At 39.2% G+C, this 22397-nt stretch overlaps 3 protein-coding genes across 3 annotated transcripts; 2 read left to right on the plus strand and 1 right to left on the minus strand.

Moving 5' to 3' along the window:
- Positions 1 to 1013: 1013 nt before the first annotated feature.
- Positions 1014 to 6000, plus strand: LOC144660934 (uncharacterized). The gene is made up of 3 exons (XM_078521653.1): positions 1014 to 1324; positions 2270 to 2384; positions 3174 to 6000. Exons 1-3 carry the CDS (start codon positions 1295 to 1297, stop codon positions 5963 to 5965), a joined length of 2937 nt encoding a protein of 978 aa, XP_078377779.1. The 5' UTR covers positions 1014 to 1294; the 3' UTR covers positions 5966 to 6000.
- Positions 6001 to 7468: 1468 nt separating this feature from the next.
- Positions 7469 to 14571, plus strand: LOC144660379 (uncharacterized). Its single transcript, XM_078520988.1, has 3 exons — positions 7469 to 7727; positions 9876 to 9993; positions 11183 to 14571. The coding sequence occupies exons 1-3, from the start codon at positions 7680 to 7682 to the stop codon at positions 14434 to 14436; spliced, it is 3420 nt and encodes a 1139-aa protein (XP_078377114.1). The 5' UTR covers positions 7469 to 7679; the 3' UTR covers positions 14437 to 14571.
- An 865-nt stretch (positions 14572 to 15436) lies between these two features.
- On the minus strand, positions 15437 to 19208 carry LOC144661546 (uncharacterized). The gene is made up of 6 exons (XM_078522351.1): positions 19056 to 19208; positions 18782 to 18868; positions 18145 to 18312; positions 17497 to 17592; positions 16610 to 16805; positions 15437 to 15947 (listed from the first exon to the last, which is right to left on the minus strand). Exons 1-6 carry the CDS (start codon positions 19146 to 19148, stop codon positions 15790 to 15792), a joined length of 798 nt encoding a protein of 265 aa, XP_078378477.1. The 5' UTR covers positions 19149 to 19208; the 3' UTR covers positions 15437 to 15789.
- Positions 19209 to 22397: the final 3189 nt, after the last annotated feature.

A 22397-nucleotide genomic window follows, 5' to 3' on the forward strand; every position in this document is an offset into this window, starting at 1 on the left:
AATTTGGGTACGGACCTGTCACAAACACGGTCCGGACCTAACCACTTTTGTAGAGAAACAGTCAAGTCAGTCCGGACTTATTTTTTGACGGGTCCGTACCCAATTTTCTCTGTCGTGTAAACGCGCCTTATGGCCCCGTTTTGATTTGACTGTTTCTCTACAAAAGTGGTGAGGTCTGGACTAATTTTTGACGGGTCCGTACCCAAATTTTTCTGTCGTGTAAACGCGCCTTCAGACACTTAAGAGGATCGCCAAAAGGCGCACTCAATGATATAATTAAAGGGACTTCGTCACGGATTTTACCAGATTTTTGAACAGCTAAAATTTATATTTCTGTCGGAGGAAACCTGACTGATAATAGTCTATTTTAATTAAAAATTGTTATATTAAAGCTCTGAAATTGTTAACGAGCGTCTTTGGCTGCTGATGGCGGCTCGGATGGAGACAGATTGCAACTTAAAAAATTAAGGCCTAACTTTTAAAGTTGTTTCCGCGCGTCTTACTGTAAAATCGATATTTATATAGCTGTAGCTTGATGTCTATTTGCAAATTAAGGTTATATCTTCCTTTACATGTTCAAAAATATTGATTTTCATGGGTAAAGTTGCCCATCACTAATTTCAAGGCAGTTATAAGATCAAAAATCTGCGAAATCCTTATGACGTAGCTCCTTTAAATTTGAGAAGGGTTAAATTTAAAGGAGCTACGTCTGACGATCAAGGCAAATTAAGATTTTTTGTGAAGGGTCAAAAAGGGTGGGGAAAATTTTTTTGGTTTTTAAAAGGGAATTTGCCTTGATCGTCATGAAATTTGACGCTGAGTAACATGAAGATAGCAACAATCCTCATAAATGCCGCTGAAATCAAATGGGGCGTGATCGTCGACTCATGCACTCAGTACAATCAAATGAAACAATTCACGTGCATTTATAAATTGTTAATCTAAAGGAACGGTCAGTAACTCCATTCAACTGGCAGTACAAGAACAGAATCTTCTGATGGTACCCGCTTTAAACCTGTCATTTTCTTTGACAAACTAGCGAATCCTACAGCGGGATTCCACAGGTGTAAAATTGGCAAAGTTCACAACAACATAAGTTTAGGAATTTGAAAAGATCCTGATAGTGCTTTGTTTGTTTGGTTAAAATTTGCTTAAGCTTTTGGGACTACGTCAAGATCTACAGGCAAAATGTAGATCAACATTGTCATTTTTTTTATAAACAAGCGTTATAATAAGTATTTGTCCGAGCTTCTCGTCGGGGCGAACGATTTCAAAACACCCTTAGTCGTTCAAGATGTCTGTGCTTGTATTACGGAGCAAAAAGGTATGTGGTTCTTAGTTGTTAGCAAAAGGTCTATTTGGCTCGTTTGTTATAATTACCCCATTTCAAACCCGACCATAAATACATGATATAGATATTAATATGATGTGACTGTTAGATATAACAATTATTCCTTGGGCGCGCGTTAGATATGAGATTGTAGACAGCCAAAGAACGACGTGCGTAAAACCGAGTTATCATCTCATATCCGACGAGTCCGAGTAAAATAATTGTTTTATTATAAACAACTGATAAATATCGATTGATCTTGTTAATTTTATTCTTTAAAAAAGACCGGAAGACGATTTTTGTTGACCATATTTGACGAAGGCGAGTGGTCTAATTGTTTAAAATAGACACTTAAAATGATTGCATTCCATAGCCTAATGGGCCAGGAGGGGGGGGGGGGGGGGGAACCTGTATATTTTTGGGCAGGGGTGTGCCAATGGGACTCTGAAACCCTTACCCAATACCAGACCATCTTCAGCTGGTTTTGCAGCCCTATAATAGACTAGATACCGAGAATCCCTACCCTATCCCAGACTTCTTCTTTTTAGAACTGCATCACTACAAGTGTTTTAATGGAAAACCATCTGTGAACAGCGCTGTCACAATGGTTTTATTCACGTCTAGGGAAGCCTCTTTCTTTTCCGAGTTTCTATTCCTATTCTGGACTTAATTTCTTCATACCACTGATCAGTTTCTCGGCAAATGATACCCTATTATAGACTAAAACTCTCTGATTTCTATACCCTATCCCAGACTAAACTGCTTGAAAACCATACCCTTCACAGCGGCACATACCTATATAGGTCATATATGCGAGTGCCCCCCCCCCCCGGGCTAATGGGTCTTTGAGCCAAAAATCGGGTCGTCTCTCTGTCGTTCGCAAATAAAGGCTCTTTTATTGGTTTTGTTTTTTACCACTGCAGTTGTCTATTCTTGCAGATTTTCTTTCTCCTTGTTGCCCTTGCAGCTATTGGAATCTATGTATGGACCACAAGAACGCACGTGAAAGATTTCACTTTGTTTGCAGCAGACATAGAACGTGCCTTGCTGACAGGTAATGTTAGCAAATCATTTTCACAGTGAATTTAACTTATAGCCCCCTTATCAGAAGTTAATGGCAGGCGCGGTAGCCTAATGGTTAGTGCCCCGGCCGGGGTCACTTGTGTTGTGTTCTTGGGGGAGACACTTTACTCTCATAGTGCCTCTCTCCACCCAGGTGTATAAATGGGTACCGGCGATATAATGCTAGGGAGGGGGGACCCTGCAATGGACTAGCATCCCAATCAGGGGGGAGTAGAAATATTCCTAGCCGCTTAATGCTACGGAAACCGGGATAAGCTCCGGCTCGTGGCTTCTCCTATCAGACGTTCTTTGGGCTAGTCACACAATCTTAATTCTACCAACGTCGGAGAGGAAAGGTTGTGCGACGACCTGAAAGAACATCTACGTAGGAGGCTACAGTAGAGGGAGCTACGATTCGGCTTGGGCAGAGAATCGTATGGCAGTTATGCAACGATACAGGTAAACGCTAACCCAAGGGAGGTGAGTTGGATGTAACTTACGAACCCAGCTGAATCAATAGGAGCATTGTAGCATTTGCCACTCGCGAGTATCATTTCACAGTCAGTTGCGGACCATACTGTCCTCGAACCTCAATGGGACTAAAGAGCAACAGTGAAATACAAGCGTTTTACAGAAAATATACCTCCAAAAATGAAGACTGTTCCGTTCCCATATAAACCCTTATAAATCGAGCCTTTCCGCCGTCCTGTGCTACTTTCGTTAGTTTGGGCTATCTGTTGGTGTTCAGAACTTAATGAATAAACTTTTGTTGCTTTAACAGATAACAACCCTGGGGAAGAAATTTTATTACCCTCTGAAGAGAAAGTTCGTCAGTCTACAGTTGACGACGTTGAAAGCTTAATTACAAGTCCGGGAGAAAAGATAAATGAAAAGACATTTGAGAGTATTTTGCAAGAAACCGTTGGCAACGTTTCACGTAGGACAGAAAATGAAACACGAACATCTGATGAGGGATCGAGTGATCCGTTCGCAAAAGCAGATAATATGGAGACCAGAACAAAAGAGGTTCCAAGTCCATCAATTAAAATTCTGAAGGACTCCTTGGAGGAAATCACTCAATTTCCTAACCCAGGAAATAACACAGATCTTTCTGATGATTCTAGCGATCCTCAGTTGATGGATAGTAACAACCCTGAAAATCAGTTGAGTGCTTTTGAGGCGCTTTTTAAAGACGAGCACGATGGCCACGGGGAATTTCCCAAGGGAACAGCTTGTCCGTATATGGGCATAAGAAAATTCAGAAACTCGACAGAGAACGCGAAGGAAAAAGAAAAAGTATCTTGCGTTTTGCACAAACCAACAGAAAAGGATTGCGAACGGGCTGCTAAGGAATACGAAATTCACAAGAAAACTTTACAATGCATCGAAGGACCGAACCAAGACATTTGCTCTATCGAAGAAACCTGGCGAACAAGTCCCGAAAGTGAATTGACGATACACTGCGATTTATCACCCTGTAAGGGACATCCCGTTAGTGTTACGGGCATCCACCCGTTAGAGGGCATAGTAGACAAAGAGAAAGAAGAATATAGTTTTAACAGCTCCGAAGCACTTGAGAGTTTTCTAAAGCACTTTATAATCGTGAACACGCTACGAAGGTTTAGCTTTTGCTTTCTTCGATGCAAAACAGCGCGCAAAAAGTACGTGTCTCAAATTCTGACTTTCCCTCCTTTGTTAGAGATAGAAAACTCAGAATTTTTGCCAAATGAGAAAGAGGAAAGTCTCATTAATGTCAATGTTGTAGTCCTCGATTCCGTATCGCGCCAGCATTTTTACCGCTCGCTTCCTAAAACGGTTAACACTCTGAGAAATATTGTTTACAATGAGTCTATAAATGCAACAGCTTTGGATTTCGAGTTGTTGCAGGGTTCAGCACCAATGACCTTTCATAATATCCGAGCCTTCATGTCTGGAAAAAGCGACTTCAATTACATTGAGCATTCAAATGGAAGTTACGAGATAGAAATTTTGTACAGGAAGCTGAAGAATCAAGGGTATTATACTCTTCTGCAAGAGGACAGCTGCTGGTTTGACGAATGGGGCTCTTTATTCACGAACAACCATTTTCAAAACAAGACCCCGAGCAGCTCAGAAGAATTTGAATTACGATGGGGACGATTTCAGGACATTGTAAACAACTATCATGTCGACGACTATGGCTTGTCGCATTCGTCATGCGAGGTATTCAAACAATATGACGTCACGAATCAGTTTAATCGTCCGCGCAGAATCTGCTATGGAGGGAAAGTTTTTTCCGAGCATTTCTTAGACTACTCTTTGAGTGTTTTTCAAGGCTATATCGATTCTGGGAAGAGACAACCAATATTCGCTTACACCCATCTGAGCCCAGGCCACGAAGTGACCGGTACACGTATACGTCAAATTGACGATGCCCTCTCAGGGTATTTGTATTCTATTGCTCACGAAGAAGACACGCTGACACTTGTTTTCTCCGATCACGGCCCCAAGACGACGAAATACTCTTTTCAGACGATGGAGGGGCGAAGGGAAATTTACGATTCGCTGCTCTTCGCAATCGTTCCAGAGAAAGTCACTAATATTCTTGGACTCAGGCGCATGCGTGCGATGGTAACAAACCAGAAACGCCTTCTAACTACTTTCGATCTTCACCACACTATGATGTCCATTGGAGATTCAGAAAGATCGACTTCCGGTTCATACCTCCGCGAGGGAATATTTTCAGAAATTCCTACTAATCGCACATGCGCAGATTTATCAATCAAACCTTCGGCCGTTTGCAAGTGCGAGGGCTGGGACCAAACGTTCCCGGATAATGATCCTCAGTTTACTTTCCTTGCTGAATTTGCTTTAGGAAAGCTTAATAATAACATTCAAAACAATTATATTACAACGCCTAATAAAACCGGCGGATTTGGAAAGTGCCAAAGATTAGTTGGCCATAGTTTTGAAAAAATTCGCAGGAGAAAAGTCGGCGAAAACTATATACTGACAATGGACTTAATCGTACTGCCAGGGAAAGAGATATTTGAAGCGCAAATGAGTTACCCGGCGGGTATTTCAGCCAACAGGCGGAATAACTTCCCAAGGATAACGGGAACCCGAAGGGTTAGTATTTACCGCAGGTACGAGAAATGTATGGATGAACGGGTCAAAGTGGAACTGTGCGTTTGCGACTCGAAAAATTACGGGAGAAACATCAACCAGAAAAATTCTTGGAAATGGTTTGAGATTAAAACCGGGTCGGACATGTTGGAAACCGTGTTCAGGGCCAACAGTTTCGGTACAAAATCTGAAGTCAAAGACTTGAACGAATCGTGTCTATTGCTGGTTACGAGAAAGCGCGAAAATCTGGGCGTGGCGTTTGAAATAGCGAACGCCTGCGCTAAGCGAAGATACAAAGTGAGAATTACAGGAAAGGGTAAAGGAAGAACTGTTGTTACAAGAAAACTCCCTCTTTCGATTCTTCTTGAACCGAATACAGTTCACTTTGTGATGAGCGTTCATTACGTAGAGAAACCCTTTGGCTTCTATTTAAAGACTTCGTTTGTGGGTTACAATGTTGAAAAGTAATGTTTTTTTTTTATATTGGACATATTAAACTTTTGACTTATAATTATCTTATATATTAAAAACAACAAAAATAAAGTTCATTTTATAAAAAATGTTTTATCTACTTTGTCGTCAGCCTATTTATTCTTACGGGTCATCTCACCTTTGCTATGATAAGACCGATATCAGCTGTTGACTTATTTTGTAAGTTGAAATAAAAATGTGTTTAGGGTCTAGATGATTAGGCCCCCAACTTACCTGAGGGAAAAACAAAAACAGTTTGGATGCAGGGGAAAACGCAACAAAGAATAAAACTACTTGGCTTGTCTACTGCCGGATCTTTTGTTTAAGAAATGCTCTTACCAGACGTCACTCTAAGTGTTAATAAAACCAGATTGATAATGATAATGATAATGAATTTATATAGCGCATTTTTTATATATATATGTTGAAATGCGCTGTACACATACTGTAATTTACTACACAAGGCCAGACCACAACACCGGGAGCTTCGTGCCCTCCTCTTTGCGAATAGTGTGTGGGTTCTTTAACGTCCCCTGTGATAAGGAGACGCAGGAGACGGGACCTACGGTTTATCGTCCTTTTCCGAGAAGACTAGAATGTCTAACCATTTGCAGATGTAATTACAAAGGCAGCACATTCTCCTTAAGACCCTGAGTGTTGGTCCGGTCTGGGGTTCGAACCCACGACTCGTGCTGTGCGGGAGGGCCTCCCGCACAGCAGTCCGGCGCTCTACCAACTGAGCTAACCAGGCGCAAACTGATCGCAAGGCTGGTAGACAGGTAGGAGGAAAAAATTATTGGCCAATATTTCAACTAGCAGAGCTAGTCTTCTTCAGGGCCAGTACTCTACATTTTTCCCTCCTGCCGTTGTACCAGCCTTGTGATCGATCTGCTGGCTTGTTAGTTGCTTTCAAACTGTATAATGTTGCTACTTCGAACTAATACGAACTGGCCATGTGGATGCATATTACCAATCGCAAATAGTGCGACCCGTTTCCAAGTTAAATTTGAGTTTTAAATTTGTGCTCTGAAAGTAAGATAGTCGAGGTTTATTGTTGATATCTATAACCCAGACTCTCTCGACGTTTTCTGTTGTGTGACAGATGGCAGGTCTTTCACTCTTTGCTTGTTCTCTCCAGACCCCCAGTGAAAAGACAAGTAGAAGAGAGGTGTGGAAACAACATTGATTTCGTGACATTGTGAACGCCTTTTCCTTCCCTTTCGTTTATTCTGGATCTCCGATTTAAAAAAAAATCCACGAAAATTTGCCTTGAGACAACCATTATGAAAAAAAGAAAGACTTCATTTTTCTTACAGTTTTGCGAGGACTCTTGATTGGAAAGATAGATAATATGGCTGTCATGCGATAATAAACTGTGTTTCGTGAATAGCAGGTCTGATACCTGGGTTTGTTTCTCAGTTCCACGCGATTGCACAGAAAACAATACTACCACGTGACCTTGCAGGTAACACCTGCTCGAGTTAGCGGTCGCATCGACGTCGTAGATGTTCTGATCAAATTAATTATCAAGACTTCCTGGCGATTTCGAATCATTTCTGATGTCCTGGAGTCGCGGGCTTGGAGTGGAAGCGCCGCGGCGAACAAGCGACACGAGGTGACACTAGCAATTAGTTTAAGTTCCGGTGGAATTTAAACGGCTTCTCATTGATTAAGTGTTGCTGGAAGAGCCACCGGCGGTGAATGAGCGGAGATGAGGATTCCGGTAGATGCAAGTTTGTTTGCTATGCGTAGCAGAAAGGTATATATTTAATCTCTTGTATGTTTGTCTTTTATATAAGCTCTGGTGAAACCATCAGAAGAATATAACGCGACAACTAAAATAGAACATTAATCTGTCTAGGTAACAATTACTGTGTTTTTTGGACGAATCAAAAAGTTGTTCCGGTTGTCAGAATATGTTTTGTTCTTTTCAATATATTTACACCTTTTAAGTAATTTCGACTCCGTTCAAAACGATTTCTTGGGGAAAGTCTCAAGGTTTTTATTTTCTTGCAACCAGTCCAGAATTTAAGCTAAACCGATGTTTCCAACGTATGGTATATCTGAAGCTACGGCTTTGACCATTATAATCGCTTCAATGAATTTTTAAAACGCTCCAACGGTATTTCATTGTGTATTTGTTCCACTGTATCCACGAAAATGGAAAGGAAACAATTGACTTCATAAGGAGTAAAATCGAAGACCACCAGTCCTTTTGAAAAAGTTAAGGAGCTTGAACATAAGATTGGGTAAAAAGGCCATGGAGATTCACGTAAAGCAACAATAGTACGGCTGAGTTAGGAAACAAAGGAGCCCCCGTCTGAACAAACAAGTCAATAAAGAGGCAATTTCACGCTTCTTTGAAGAACAACATTGCAATCAAATTGAGGGAAGCCCTGAAAGAAATTATTGTTAAGTTCTAAGGGGTGGTAACAGAACAAGTCTTGATTGATGCCAATCACACATTGTATTTGTGTCTTGACAAAGTTTTTTGGTTGGTTTTTAACGCTTTTGTCTCAGTGACACGCATGCGCCATTGTAAAACGTTTGTTGTGGGTAACAATTAATGTCACTTTTTGTTGAGGCGAGGTTTGTTTGTATTATATGTTACTTGTAATTCAATATACTCGACTCAAGACGCACCTATATTATTTGTCGTTTCTTATAATTAAAACCATTTTTTTGTCCGAAATCCAGGATTGCCTAACATTTGAAGAAAATCTAGCACAAAGCAGAAGCAAAAGACCATTATCTTTTGAATCATGAACATAGATTTTTAACCAAACTTCGCCTACTGGTTTATTACTTTAAGGGAACTTAAATTTTGAAATAAAAAAGGGGGGTCACCAGATTCGTTTAGGAGCAGGAAGACCATGTATATTCCATACAATTTCTTTACAATTCCTCTGCGAGTACTGGCAAAGTACACTTTTTTAGCGATAACTTATTTTTGAAACACATGAATTGATCTGTTTTCATTTTACAGAAACAATTTGATCGCTACACCCAAAATATGAGAAAAAATTGATAGGTCACCAGGTTCGTTTAGGAGAAAGTGACAATTTACTTCTCTCGCGGACTAAGCCGCATAGAAAAAAGCCGCCATTTTGTTGATGTGCGCTCGCGCGCGCGCGCTAATTACGCGTAAAATTCTGCGCAGTAAGGATGCGCAATGCAATACAGGGCAATGATCTTAACATCCAAAAAGCAAATACTTTCAGTCGGAAAGTTGTGATGTTATTTGCATTATCATCAATGGGCAACGAGATATTTGTACAGTTTGCGAGTTAGTTACAAGCTCCTCACCAAATGTTTTGACGGGCAAACCAATTAAGTTAAAATAGCTTCATTGTGTAAACCCCAAATATAAGGGCAAGAGCGATGATAACTAACGTTTCCCATGCAAAATGATTGAAAATTATTTTGAGCCATTTTACTGAAAAAAAAAAAAACTGGCTAAAAATAAGTGAAAACTAACCCGTTGCCAATGGCGCACTCAATTTTCAACAAAAGACTGTGATTAAACTGTCCTTTTCAGTGGTATGTTTTCAGTACTATTATTTTTATGTAATGAATATATGAAATTCATATATTTGTACTGTGGATATACATTTTAAGCAAATGAAGGATCATCGCAGTAATGTGCTCAACCGTAAGAAAAGCAAAGTTGAGAAAAGCAAGCCTGAAAAAAAAAAAAAAAATTCAGGCTTGAACGGGAATCGAACCCATGACCTCTTCTGTGACCTCTTCTGCGATACCAGTGCACTGGTATCGCAGAAGAGGTCATGGGTTCGATTCCCGTTCAAGCCTGAAATTTTTTTCAGGCTTGCTTTTCTCAACTGCTTAAGTTGAGCACATTACTGCGATGATCCTTCATTTGCTTAAAAAACTATTATTTTTGTTGCAGGTATTCTTTCTGACTGTAGTTGCTGTTGCTACTGTAATTTATCTTGGTGTTGCCCGGGACTACTTCAGTTTGTCGCAATATGCAGCTCTTACACCAAAAAAACACATTTTAGTGAAAGGTGAGTTGCAATAAATATAGTTTTTTTGTGAGGGTGGAAGACAAAGAGAATACGTTTTATAACTTTAGTCCTATTTGTAGTTTTGGAAGTTATCTGAAAAAGTTTGAGCAGTGGTGTTCCACAAGGGCCTGGCAACCCCTAACCCGTCTCAGACCATAAAACTCAAACTTTCAATTCTTTTTTTTTCGGTACAAAACCCTCTGGCGTAATTCATCGAACCCCATTTTAGACTTTGAAAGTCCAAAACGGGACGTCACTCATCGGCACATACCGTAACGATTCGTTTTAGCGCCCGTGGCGCTTATTTACTTTCGGCACCTTACTAGTACGGGCATGGTTCTTTTTCGAGACAGGGCGCTTATACGTCGAGACAGGGCGCTTATGCGGGACAGGGCGCTTGTTTAATTTTTTGCGAAACAACCAAACGTTTCAAAACAAAACTTTAATATATATATTAAAATAACTAACAATTAAATAAACTACAACAGTAACAAACTGTTGAAAGTTCAGTTACTTTTACAAGAATTGTTCATTTTAGCAGTAAATATATACAAGGACGGTACGGTGAATGTTCATGAGTTTATCTTTTTGACGTCGACGACTTCAGTAGGGGCAGTTAGCCACAATAGGAGCGCTTTTTAGAATAGCGGCGCGTTTAAAAATGGGGGCGCTTATTGGAGCAGGGGCGCTTATTAACAAAAACACATTCGAAGGGGGGAGGGGGGGGGGGGCGCTTATTCGGAAGGAGGCGCTTATTGGAAGGAGGGCGCTAAATCGAATCATCACGGTAACTGTATAGCATATATAAGATAGTTAACCTCCGGGTGTGAGAAAAACATGCAGGCGAGAGAGGCATGCATGATAACCTTCTTACGGATAGATCCATGCAGAGGTCCAGAATTGCAAAGTGGCTATAATTTCCCTTGTTCTTTGGGGAAAACTCGATTCATCTCTTCACCAGACCAAAAAGACAGGATATGGGTGTAGGATCGAAATTTGTGTACGTTTTTAGAAAAAAAAAATACAAGCCTTTTACAAGTGCCTCTCTTTCACAGGAGATATTAATAAATTATTTATAGCCGGGTATTCTTAGCGATTTCTGTAAAAATGCTGCATCATCTCACCTCATCTCACCTCAACTCACCTTGGATTACCTTAATTTTCCTTGTATCTTTTATTATTTATACAGTGGAGAGCGAGTTACTGGGTTCAGAGATACGGCATCAACATAAAGACGAAGTTGACTTTGGAGATTTGGCACCTAGGGACATTCCAGTAGCTGAGATGTTTGATGTACCAACCAACGAAACCACTCGGGAAGTAGCTGTATTTCAAACCCAAAAAGAAGCAAAGCGTCCCGCGGTTCACGGAAGCTCGAACAAGGTTACCCAAATGTCAGCGAGTGATTATGATGATGAAAGTGGTAATGACGATGATGACGACGACGACGACGAAGATGGCGATGGCAATGACGGAAAGAACCATGAATTTAGTGTTGGTCGTAGCCATCGAAATGATGATGATGATGAAGAAGATGATGATAATGATGATGACGAAGAAAACGACAAGGACAAAGACGATGACGATGACAATGGCAATGACCATAACGAAGGATCTCCCATCGGTGATCACCATATATGGTCATTGCCATTTTCACGAAAGGAAACTCCTGGCACTCCACAAAGTCTTAACATAACCACTATCATTTTGAAAAGGAGTAAACCATTACGAACACAGAAAATAGTAAAATCACCAACAGTCATTCTCACAAATCTACCAGCCGGAAAAATGTCTGAAAGCAGTGTAGAAGAAACTCGTCAACATTTACTCGTAGAAGAATTGGATACACAGCAAAATCAAGTAAACAGATCTTTTGAAAGTTCAGACAGAATATTAAATCTAACTGACGCGGACACTTTCACACGGACACCAGTTGTCCAGACTGTACATCAAACCCACAAGAAACATGGACGTCACAAAGCATCGCAGTTTCCTCCAATTAAACCTATTCCGCCGCCAGTAGGATTTTCGACAAAACTCCTTACTTCTGAAACGAATTTACTCTCTTTGGTGTTTAACGACACATTCGATTCATTGGAAAACTACAACGAAACGACTGTTTGCCCACTATTAGAAATAAGACAAGCAAGGAAACCGCCTGAAAATGTCTACTGCATTCCACGCAGTCGCGAGCTTTCTCTGAAGAGTTGTATCAAGGCTTCCAAGGAGTATGAACTCAATAGCAAACCTTTAAAGTGTGCAAACAGCGAATCTAACCGTCAGTTGTGCTCGTTCAAGCCAGTAAATTGGTTTCCAAACCAAAGCACGCCGGCTGTTTTATGCGATACATCACCTTGCGGGACAAATCCGGTGTACGTCCTCGAGTTTAGTCCTATTTTTGGGATTATTCTGGAGAACAAATTTTGGAAACGTTTCTTTACCTCTCGTGGTCTTGAAAAATACCTCGAGAGATACACAAACGCAATTTCTGCGCATAGTTTCAATTTTTGTTTTCTTCTTTGCGTCCAAAAAGAAAGAACGGGTTTCATTGAGCAGTTGCTAATGTTTCCTTTTGTGCACAAATCCTTCGATGAGGCATTAAATGACAAGCTCAATTTCAACTTGAACATTTTAGTTCTCGATTCTGTTTCACGACCTCACTTTTATCGCTCACTCCCTAAAACGGTGAAGAGTTTACGGGAAATCGTGCATTTTTCGTCTTACAACGCTACTGTTTTTGATTTTGAGTTGCTGCAAAGTTCTGCGGCGTACACGTTTCACAATATAAGGGCGCTGATGTCTGGTAAAATGGACTTCCGTTATTCTGGTGGACATGAAAATGAGACTTATGGTATCGATGTTCTCTTTGGTAAATTTAAGCAGCTTGGGTATTATACATTGTTGCAAGAGGACAGTTGTTGGTATGACTCTTGGGGATCGTTATTTACGGACAATACGTACCAGGGAAATATGCCGCGAGACAAATACGAATTTGCAAACCGCTGGAAAAAGTTTCGAGACAAAGTAAAGAATTACCATATAGATGATTTCGGCTTATCACATGCTTCTTGCGAAATTTTTAAACGTTTTAACATGACGAATCAATTTAACCACCCGAGAAAAGTGTGTTTTCGAGGAAAACACTTCGCGGAATATTTTCTTGATTACTCTGAAAGCATCTACAATAATCTCAAGGTAATGGGAAAGAAAACAAGACTACTTACATACACGCATCTAAACACAGGGCATGAAGTCACCGGAACCCGTATAAGGCAAATCGACGAACGACTTTCCGATTACATTAAACATATGGCTAGAAATGAGGACACATTAACTATTGTTCTATCGGACCATGGCCCTAAAACAACAAAATATTCATTTCAAACCATGGAGGGAAGAGCTGAAAAATACGACCCATTTCTATTTATTATTGTTCCAGAGAAAGTTGCACAAATGTTAGGTTTGGAAAAAATTCGAGCATTGGCACAGAATCAAAATCGTCTTATCACAACGTTGGATCTTCATAATGGCTTCATGTCGTTAGGGGCAACAGACACAAGTACCAAGAATGTGGACAGCGGTATATTTGGATCGATTCCCGCCAATCGGACATGCGCGAATTTATTGATGAAACCTCTGGCCGTGTGCAAGTGCGAGAACTGGGAGGTTATGTTCCCGGATAACGACAAGCGATTTACGTGGCTAGCGGAATTTGCCCTGGGAAATATAAACAACCAAATTCAAAATCAGTTTTTGAGAGGCGCCAAACAAGTTCAAGGCTACGGAAATTGCCAGCGGCTTGTTGGAAAAAGTTTTTCTAAGATTCGACGTCGTGCTCAAGGTGGGAATTTTATCACAACCATGGACATTACGGTAACCCCGGGAAACGAGATTTTTGAGGTTCAAATTAGATATCCTCAACGTTTAAAGAAACAAACTTCTTTTCTTAATTTGACTGTTTTTGAACGCATAACAATCTACAGGCATTTCAGAAAATGCGTGGACAGTTCTGTAAGTTTAGCGTTGTGCATTTGCGGAAACAACAAACTTCAAAAGCAACCCACCAAGCGAAAACGGCGAAAGTGGATTCAAATAAAAAGCAGAGAGGATGTCCTTGAAATTATATATCAATCACATAGCTTTGCATCACAAACTAGAGTAAAAGACATTCACAAAGGCTGTCTGCTTTTAATGTACAGGAATCATGGAGGACGAAGCACTAGTTTTGAAATTTCCAACACTTGCGACGACAGAACGTATCACGTGACCATTTCGGTCACCGACTTAAACACGAAGAAATATTTTGTCTCTCGTAAAATCCCTTTTTCGATATTTGTACCGCAAAGAACGATACATTTCCTTTTAGTTATCAAACGCTTTGAAAAATTTAGCCACAATTTAAGACTGAAAGTAAAACATTTAGTGGAATATTTGAATCAATAATTAATTAATTTTTTGCTACATGAATTGTCAGCTACAGGATTGGCTGTTGCTAGTGTTTTTGAAGGGAGGAGGTGTAAGGGGGGATGCTATTTTTTAAAATTGTATTTTGTTTGAGATAAACAAACAACGACGTATTGTTAGGTAATTATTGAAATAAAAAGTTGAAGCAAAGCGATTTGTGTGTGTGTGTGTTTTATGTTTATGGCAAGCATATTGGAGGAGGGAATAGAATGATTTTCCTTTGTTAAAAATATTTTTATGCAATTATCTTTTACTGTTTCACTCCTTCAACATGGCTGCCTAGAAAACACTCGTTGGTGTACTTGTAATCTGATTTCGATATAATTCTATGTCATCTTCAGATCGACTTAGGTGAAAGACAAGTAGCATTAATTAAAATACTGAACGATGGTACATAAGCAAAGACGCCTACCATATCAAGCGGGTAGTGTGAGTTACAATTTCGTTAATGGTAAAAGCGCTACAAATCTCCTGCTTGACAAGAAAAGGTAGATGGCGGAAGAAGAGGGTCGTCTGTTCTCCACAATTACTTATGTCGCGGATGAGATCATTTATTTTTATTTTTATTGGGTCTTTGGTTTAGTCGTCGGACCAGCGGCTTACGAGACAGTCAGTGCTTTCTGACTAAAAGGAGTCAGAACGCAAAAAAATATCACCATTTTGTGCCAACCCTAATTCTCGGGCGCTACGTAGGCCCTAGACAAGTGAGCCTAAAATCTGCCCGTTTTCTGAACCATCTGTATTCAGTGTATTACTTTTAAATTTCAAAAAGGGTTCCCCGTATTCCCCGTATGTATTCGTTTTGGATGCAGACGCATCGATGTATCTCTTTCCCTAACAAACCCAAATATTCGCAAAGTGCCATCGGAAAATAAGACCCCAGTATATAGGACCTCACCGAAAATTATAAATAAGCCCATCAAAAAGAAACGTGGAAAAGCCCAGGGGTTTTTCCGTACAAATTAGAGGCAAACAAAGATTTTGTTACAGCAAGTTACTTTATTTGTTTCGTTTAAATGACACAAAACATGTACATGCTAATCAGTACATCATGTTTTACATCTATGTTTTTTTTTGTTATAACAGTTGCAACAAAACAAGGTAATACGAATGACCAATTGTAAAAAAAATTGTGGTTTGACTAAAATAAAATTAGCTTTTTGTTCATCCTAGTACATGGTCCTAGTACAATATAAACGGCTGATATCTAATTTAGACCAAACAAAGCGAAGGATTTCTTGAATTGAATAAAAACTTTTAAAACCTTATAGCTTAGCTTTAGATTAGTTGCATGAACTTCCTGTCAATTGGCTATGACCTGGTAGAATCATTTTACCCGAGTGCACTAACTGCAGCGACTATGATCCAGCGACAAACATTGCTGCAGCCGTAAGTACACAGGTTAGTGCAAACCCAACCACCGCACACCTTCCTGCACCTAGGGCGACACACCAAACTACACACATAGCGTAACACGCCACGTTTGGAACCTTAAACAAGAAACAAAAGTTCATGAGTGAAATACAGGTACTGTTAAGCACGTTACAATACGCTCTTTCGTTTCGCTAGCCTGCGTGTAGCTGTCTCCTAAGACCAGGGCTGCAAGGTTAACCGCCAAAAAGGCAGTTTGTGTTAGCGGTCAAAACGGTTTAAAGGTCTTTAAAAATCTCATGATTTTAGCTACTCATCTCGAACTTTCTGGCTCTCAGCGAATAATTTAACTGGTAAACCAGTTTACTTGCTTTAATCTGAGAGTATTTCAGGTGTCGAAATGTTCATTTTAATTATTCATTCATAAATTCATAATTTTTGCATTGATAAAATAATTATTAGATGTCTTGGAATACGATGTTAAAATTTAACTTGATTGAAAGATCAAAAACAAATTCTAGAACACATGGGAAACCAAATTTAACATTAAGTTGAAATCTTGACAGAAATTTTATTTTGATTAAACCGTCAACTGTCAATGAAATCCTCCCCCTCCCCGTTGAAACCCTCATCTCATCATCTCATCAAGCGAAACGATACATTTAACAAAAGTACATTAATCTGGGCTTTGTGCCTGAAGTCCAAGCTGAAATCGGTATTAATCGCTTCACTACTGATGACAATTTTTTGAGAAGTACTCTGTTGCAAGTATTTCACTTACGTTTTGCAGGGACCTTGCTCGTAGATTGAACCATACCAGTCGAATCCAGCTCTCCCTCGGCAACTACGTAAATAGGCAGCTTTGCACACAGGTCCGCCATTTCGTCACTCAGCTGAGAGCGGTCTTCAAGAGTTCCAACAACCTTTAGCTTCACTTCAGTTTGCGGCTTAGTTATCTTTACACCATCTTTGCTTTCCTAGCGGGAAAAGAATTTTGAAAAGACAAAGTTCTTTATTAGTCATGTTCCAAAAGTTCAAAGAAGGCAATTGCAAGCAACAAAGATGTTCTCATTGAGCCCGTAACCACATGTACCAGACAGAAATCTTCGTTTCTGATTGAACTTCGGTTGTCATTAGCAAAAAAAACAATGACATCATTATGACGTTTTAAATAGCCGCCATTTTGGTTCCAACATCTTGAATTTCTTCTTTTTCATTAAGTAACTTAAAAATAAGAGCTAGTGACTGAAATGTCCCCGATGAAAATGCTTTAAAAGTAGAAAAAACGAGACAATAATGGAATTACAGGAGAGATGATTTTAGCATTTTATAATTAATAATTAATTATGTGATGCACTGGTTCTAAATTAAGCGTAAAAATACAAAACATCACCGTTATAAAGCGGTTGCCATGGCAAAGTCATTGCTAATGGTCACGTGATACTAGTGTCAAAATGTTGCTATAGCAATTTTAGGAAAAGTGGCCAGTATTGGTGGCTGTAGCTTTCGTCGTTTTGAAGTTACAAACCTTAAAAGTTTAGGGAAGATCCTCATTTGCACTATCAATGTACAGGTGTTTTATTCATCGATTCTTATCTTGGATGTTTTTTTCTAATTACTGTTAATTTACAACAACTTGTCATTAATATTGAGGAAATAGCAACTTACCAGAAGTTTCATTAACTCAGCTGGTTTAGGAACATCATTAGTCCCTTCATTTAAATAACATGATTTTTCCACTGGCAGACGGATCATAGTCAAATTCTGCAGAAAAAAAAGGTCGATTAAATTATCTGCCGAACAGTTCCGCGAAAGCCTTAAACGTTTACATAAGTCACAAGTCACAATATCGGCAAGGAAGGATATTTTTCCATGATTGTAACTGATCTTGATTCAAAAATGGTTTTTAGTTCATAAAACATGTTGAAACAAATCATGTTGATTTGTTGGGACCACTAGTTAATTTGGTATCAAGCATATGTCAACAGTTTAAGGCACATATAACGACCTATTTACGTCCTTGCTTTCAAAAAGGTTTCCCAATGAAAGCTCAGTGGTCAGGGAGTCGAAATTTTATCTACATTAAGAAGTTACTCTCACTGAGTTATTTCCTGAGTAGTTTCGTTTAAAACGTTCCTTCATTTATTTGTTTCCTGCAAATTACCATTTCAAAGACAAGTTTAGATAAAAATAAGATACAAATATACGGTCGTGCCCGATGTGCATTAAAGTAATCAAGTTTCTAAAATGTCTGCAACTGTTCTTAAAATAAACTAGAAACAGGAAATTTGAAAACGTATTAAGCACATGAATAACCTTTTTGAAGTCGTAGACGATGTCACCCTCTTCATTATCAGTGGAAGTCTTAGGCACATGGAAAGTTTCAGTCTCGTTTTCAGTGTCAATGTCAATCTCTTCGTCATAATCCTTCCCATCTTTGTTCATCTTTAGTGTGTATTTTTTCACTGAATCACTCGAAGAACCCTGCAAAGTTAGAAGAGTATTAAAAAACTATCAGAGTCAGAGTAAACTTTTTTGTTTTGCTAGCGTTAATATACTGCAAGCGGTCCTCTCTTTGACAACTCAAGCTCTTCCGAAAAAAGGGATAGTGCCTCCCATATTTCACACCTTTTGCTCAAAATCGTATCAAACCAAAATATACCACTGACAAAAGCTTGCTTATGGGTTAATAGAATATTCTTGTCAAACAAAAAATCTCGTAAAATGGACGTTACGTCCATTGTTGGGAGTCACGAATTAGCAAATTAATAATGTCTTCAATGGCTGCATGGCTTTCATTATAAATATCGGTACATCCAATTTATTTTTTAATTTATCGAACGCTTTTTTGAGCAATTTTAAGGTACTTTCAAGCCGATGCTACAAATATATATAACGTTAACGTAAAATCTATCGCTTGAATTCACCCCCATCAAATGACGCCACTCTATACCTTTTTGTCGGATCCACATTCACAAACGGACGCTGCAGATGTGGCAACAACAAGGAAGGCAAAACAAAGAAGGAACGCCTTAAACTCCTGGCGAAAGAAATAAGTAAAATGTATTAAAGATTTGTTCAAGAGCTATCACATTTGTCTTAAAGCATTCCAATAGTGCCATCTGAGTTCTTTTGTGACTGCATGGGAAGCATATGTACTACATAGGGCTATGAATTTTTCAAGAGCTTTTAGGCGGCAAATAAAAGTATTGTCAAATAAAACTTACCATCTTGTTACAACAGAATACTCCAACAGTTCTTCGTTCTTCTTGTGGCACAGGACTTACACCTTTTTGCACCGAGTATGGATACAAATCCATGAGAGAGCCATTTTTATACTATCTGAAGGCTACCTATTGTTTCCTGATTCTTAACTTGATATTACGAATGTAAATGATATTTTACACCTGAAATTGGTCGGACTGTCCTTGTTTCAGCTCTACTAAGGAACATTTATGACCTCACATTAGCAATTCCTTAAGCTATGGTTGTACTGCGCATTCTCAACAAATATAAATCCAGTTCCCGGTGTTACCCTACCCCCAACCTACATAGGTCTTTCCTACACGGAAAAGTTGAAAATTTGTCCGAGGAGAATTTGTCCTACAATACAATACAATACAATACAATAAACGTTTAATGTGTAATACACTTAGCAATAAGGTGTGACATTGCGGCAAAATGTGGCTCACTTTTTAAAAGGACCTACAGAAACAATAAAAAGGCTATACATTTTTTATGTATTTATCTAAATGACTCGCAATAGATTGTTTTTCGAGTAGCTGCTTGACAAACGCTTCCTTCAGTAACCGTAGTATTGCGCATGAGCACTTAATTATGTTTGGACATGGAAAATGAGCTTTGCACGATGCCTTCGGACTGATGTAATATGCTTGTCTGCAAGGCAGTTTTGGAGGCCAATCGCCGAACCCATATTGAACCATCGCATTAATAAACTCAGGCCCGTAACCAGGATTTTGCATGAGCACTGCGGGCGAGATAACGTAGGGGGGTCTTGGGGTATCCTCCCCTAGGAAATTTAGAAATAATAGGTTATCTGAGACAGCATTTCGTGATAAAAGTGAAGGTAACAACGACATTAATTCTGGTACATTTTTAAACAGAACCTTAAAAACGTAATTTACAATTTATTTAGCTAACAATGAGGGCAGTACACAGAAGGAAGACAGGAAAAAGATAGGTTTCTCCATTTCAGTGTCAAATGGTAATTACATCATGATCAGCCAGAGTCGGTTTGTTGATCTTTTAACACTGTGGCAAGCTCCAACCTTCTTGGTTGCTTCCGAGCCCATCAATTACCCAGTCTCCTCTTTTTTTTGCTAGCGCCTGGGAATATTAATGGTACTTCGAACGGTTCGACTATGAAGGACATTAGGTAGAATGAATCGTTGAAATTAACCTAGAATCATACAATTTGGTCCAAAATATACCACATGATTGTACAAATGGTGGACCTTCAACTCAAAGGACCATATTGAAAGTAAACAGTCGAAGTAAAAAAAAGGCATTTCCCTTTATTTATTTGTTTTCATATTTTTTCTTCACAATGAGCGGACTTCACAGTGAGCGGGCATCCAAGGCGATGTCAGCAGACGCAACCATCGCACTCCCTCTCCCTACGGGACTGTTAAAACAAGAAAGTGAATCGACGATTGTCTGTAATGTTGTAGTATATCCTATTGTAAAATTTCCTTTTTGAGAGCATGTAATTAATACTTGTCTGCAGCATTATTGTGGATTTATTTTACGCCTGGAACAATAAATTATGTTTTTGATGCAGGTCGAGATGAGGTCCTTTTTTATGACATATTTTGTTTTCGTTAATGTTTGCTGTGTTAGGATCCTATTTCGTGACTTGACTGACCTGCTACAATCTTGGACAGAACTGTTGAGACCCTTAGCAAATTTTCACTAATTTAGCGAACATGTACAGAGTTTAGTTTATGTAAATGTTGTAGTGTTTTCAACACAATGCCTGTCGAGCCGCAAACCTCAATAAACGACATTGTATAGCTCTATAAGCGTATAAGCTGTCGTTACAAATACGCTGTAACGTCATCTCGGAAGGAAGTGCTAATCTGTGGTCACGTTATAATTAAGGGTCACTGTTGTAAGAGCAAGACTCCCGTCTGTGTATGTTTTCCAGAACAGCGGCTCGATCTCTCTAAACACATTTTTAGCCGCTGTAGAGCCTTCAGGTTTTATTTCCCCTTATTCTTGCAATTCAACGGATATGTAAAAATTTACACGTAAAATTGGAACTAGTTCTCCACATTTAAGGTCGCATAGACAAGTTGCTGAACGTCTTTAGTTTCTTAATAAACATATTACGAAATGATCCAACTTCTAAAAATACCACACATTAGCACTTCCTTCAGAGACAGCCCTATTGCGAATTCCCAACCACAGGTTATTTTAAATCATCGTGAAACAGCAGATATAGAATATTAATTATTTTTTTCATTGAATGCAGAATTATTTCCGTATTATTCTCTTATTGCATCAGAAACATCAACGGTTTCATAAGTGATTCTTACACCTTTGCCTCGCTTATATTAAATCCTACAATCGTGAGTTAACAACGCTTAAGTTAAAACGTTTAAAGGCAAAGATGCTAAAGCAGTCTCTTTACCCTTAACACAACGCTATTTTTTACGCTTGGCATTTTGGTAGGTTTTGTGCGTGGAAAGTATATATACGTCCCAGTGCCATCTTTATATACTATTAGAAATCAGTTGAGCCGTCCCAGCACACATATTTTATCTTAAAATGATCTCTATGTTTCTCTAGCTAGATATTGATGTGTGACGTCTGAATAAGTGGGAAACTCGCGTGTTTATCACACTCGTTCCAGTTCCTTTTGAGGACGATTCGGCCAACGAACTTGTGGACTGTTAAATACGCTGCAACACATGCGCAATACTACGGTTGCTGAAGGAAGTGTTGATTGTAGCTTAGAACAGGTCAGAGTCGAGGTCACAGCGTATGGCGAATTTATTTTCATTTAAAAAGTGTCACGCTGCTGCTAAAAAGAAATCCATTGTGAGTCATTTAATAGATACATACATGAAAACGATATGAATAGCCTTTATTTTGATTTATGCGTGTCCTTTTAAAACTTCTTACTCCGGGGCAAATTCAAGGCTCTCCAAAGTGGTAAGAAGAACCTAAGCTATGTAGCTTGGAGTAGGGTGAGTCCAATAACTGGGCAATTATAGTCGACGAGAATGCGCAATAGTACCATAACTAAAGGAAGTACTAATTGGAGGTCATAAATGTTGATGAAGGAAGTGTAGTAATCGAGTTACATGTCACGCTGCTGCTCGATAAAACCAATTGTGAGTTATTTAGATCAATACAGAAAAATGTATAGCCTTCTTTTTTTCATGCATGGCCTTTTTAAAATTCAGCCAAATTTTGCCGTCATAAATAATTTACTGCAGGAAATGTTCTCAACTTTCCTGTGTAAGAAGAACCTATGTAGGTTGGGGGTAGGGGACATCGGGAAGTGGGTGAATAGTTGTTGAGAATGCGCAGTACCACCATAG

This window comes from Oculina patagonica, chromosome 7, assembly GCF_052425735.1.
Source record: "Oculina patagonica isolate OP01 chromosome 7, crgOcupat, whole genome shotgun sequence".
Classification (NCBI taxonomy): Eukaryota; Metazoa; Cnidaria; class Anthozoa; order Scleractinia; family Oculinidae; genus Oculina; species Oculina patagonica.

Excerpts from the sequence above, each read along its gene's own strand:
- LOC144660379 (XM_078520988.1), top strand. The coding sequence starts at position 7,680 with ATGAGGATTCCGGTAGATGCAAGTTTGTTTGCTATGCGTAGCAGAAAG. Across the intron at positions 7,728-9,875 it reads TTGCTATGCGTAGCAGAAAG|GTATTCTTTCTGACTGTAGT; the intron begins GTATATATTTAA and ends TTTTTGTTGCAG. Across the intron at positions 9,994-11,182 it reads AAAACACATTTTAGTGAAAG|TGGAGAGCGAGTTACTGGGT; the intron begins GTGAGTTGCAAT and ends TTATTTATACAG.
- LOC144661546 (XM_078522351.1), bottom strand. The coding sequence starts at position 19,148 with ATGGATTTGTATCCATACTCGGTGCAAAAAGGTGTAAGTCCTGTGCCA. Across the intron at positions 16,806-17,496 it reads CTGAGTTAATGAAACTTCTG|GAAAGCAAAGATGGTGTAAA; the intron begins GTAAGTTGCTAT and ends TTTTCCCGCTAG. Across the intron at positions 15,948-16,609 it reads GAGCAAGGTCCCTGCAAAAC|GTTCCAAACGTGGCGTGTTA; the intron begins GTAAGTGAAATA and ends TTCTTGTTTAAG.
- LOC144660934 (XM_078521653.1), top strand. The coding sequence starts at position 1,295 with ATGTCTGTGCTTGTATTACGGAGCAAAAAG. Across the intron at positions 1,325-2,269 it reads TTGTATTACGGAGCAAAAAG|ATTTTCTTTCTCCTTGTTGC; the intron begins GTATGTGGTTCT and ends CTATTCTTGCAG. Across the intron at positions 2,385-3,173 it reads AGAACGTGCCTTGCTGACAG|ATAACAACCCTGGGGAAGAA; the intron begins GTAATGTTAGCA and ends TTGCTTTAACAG.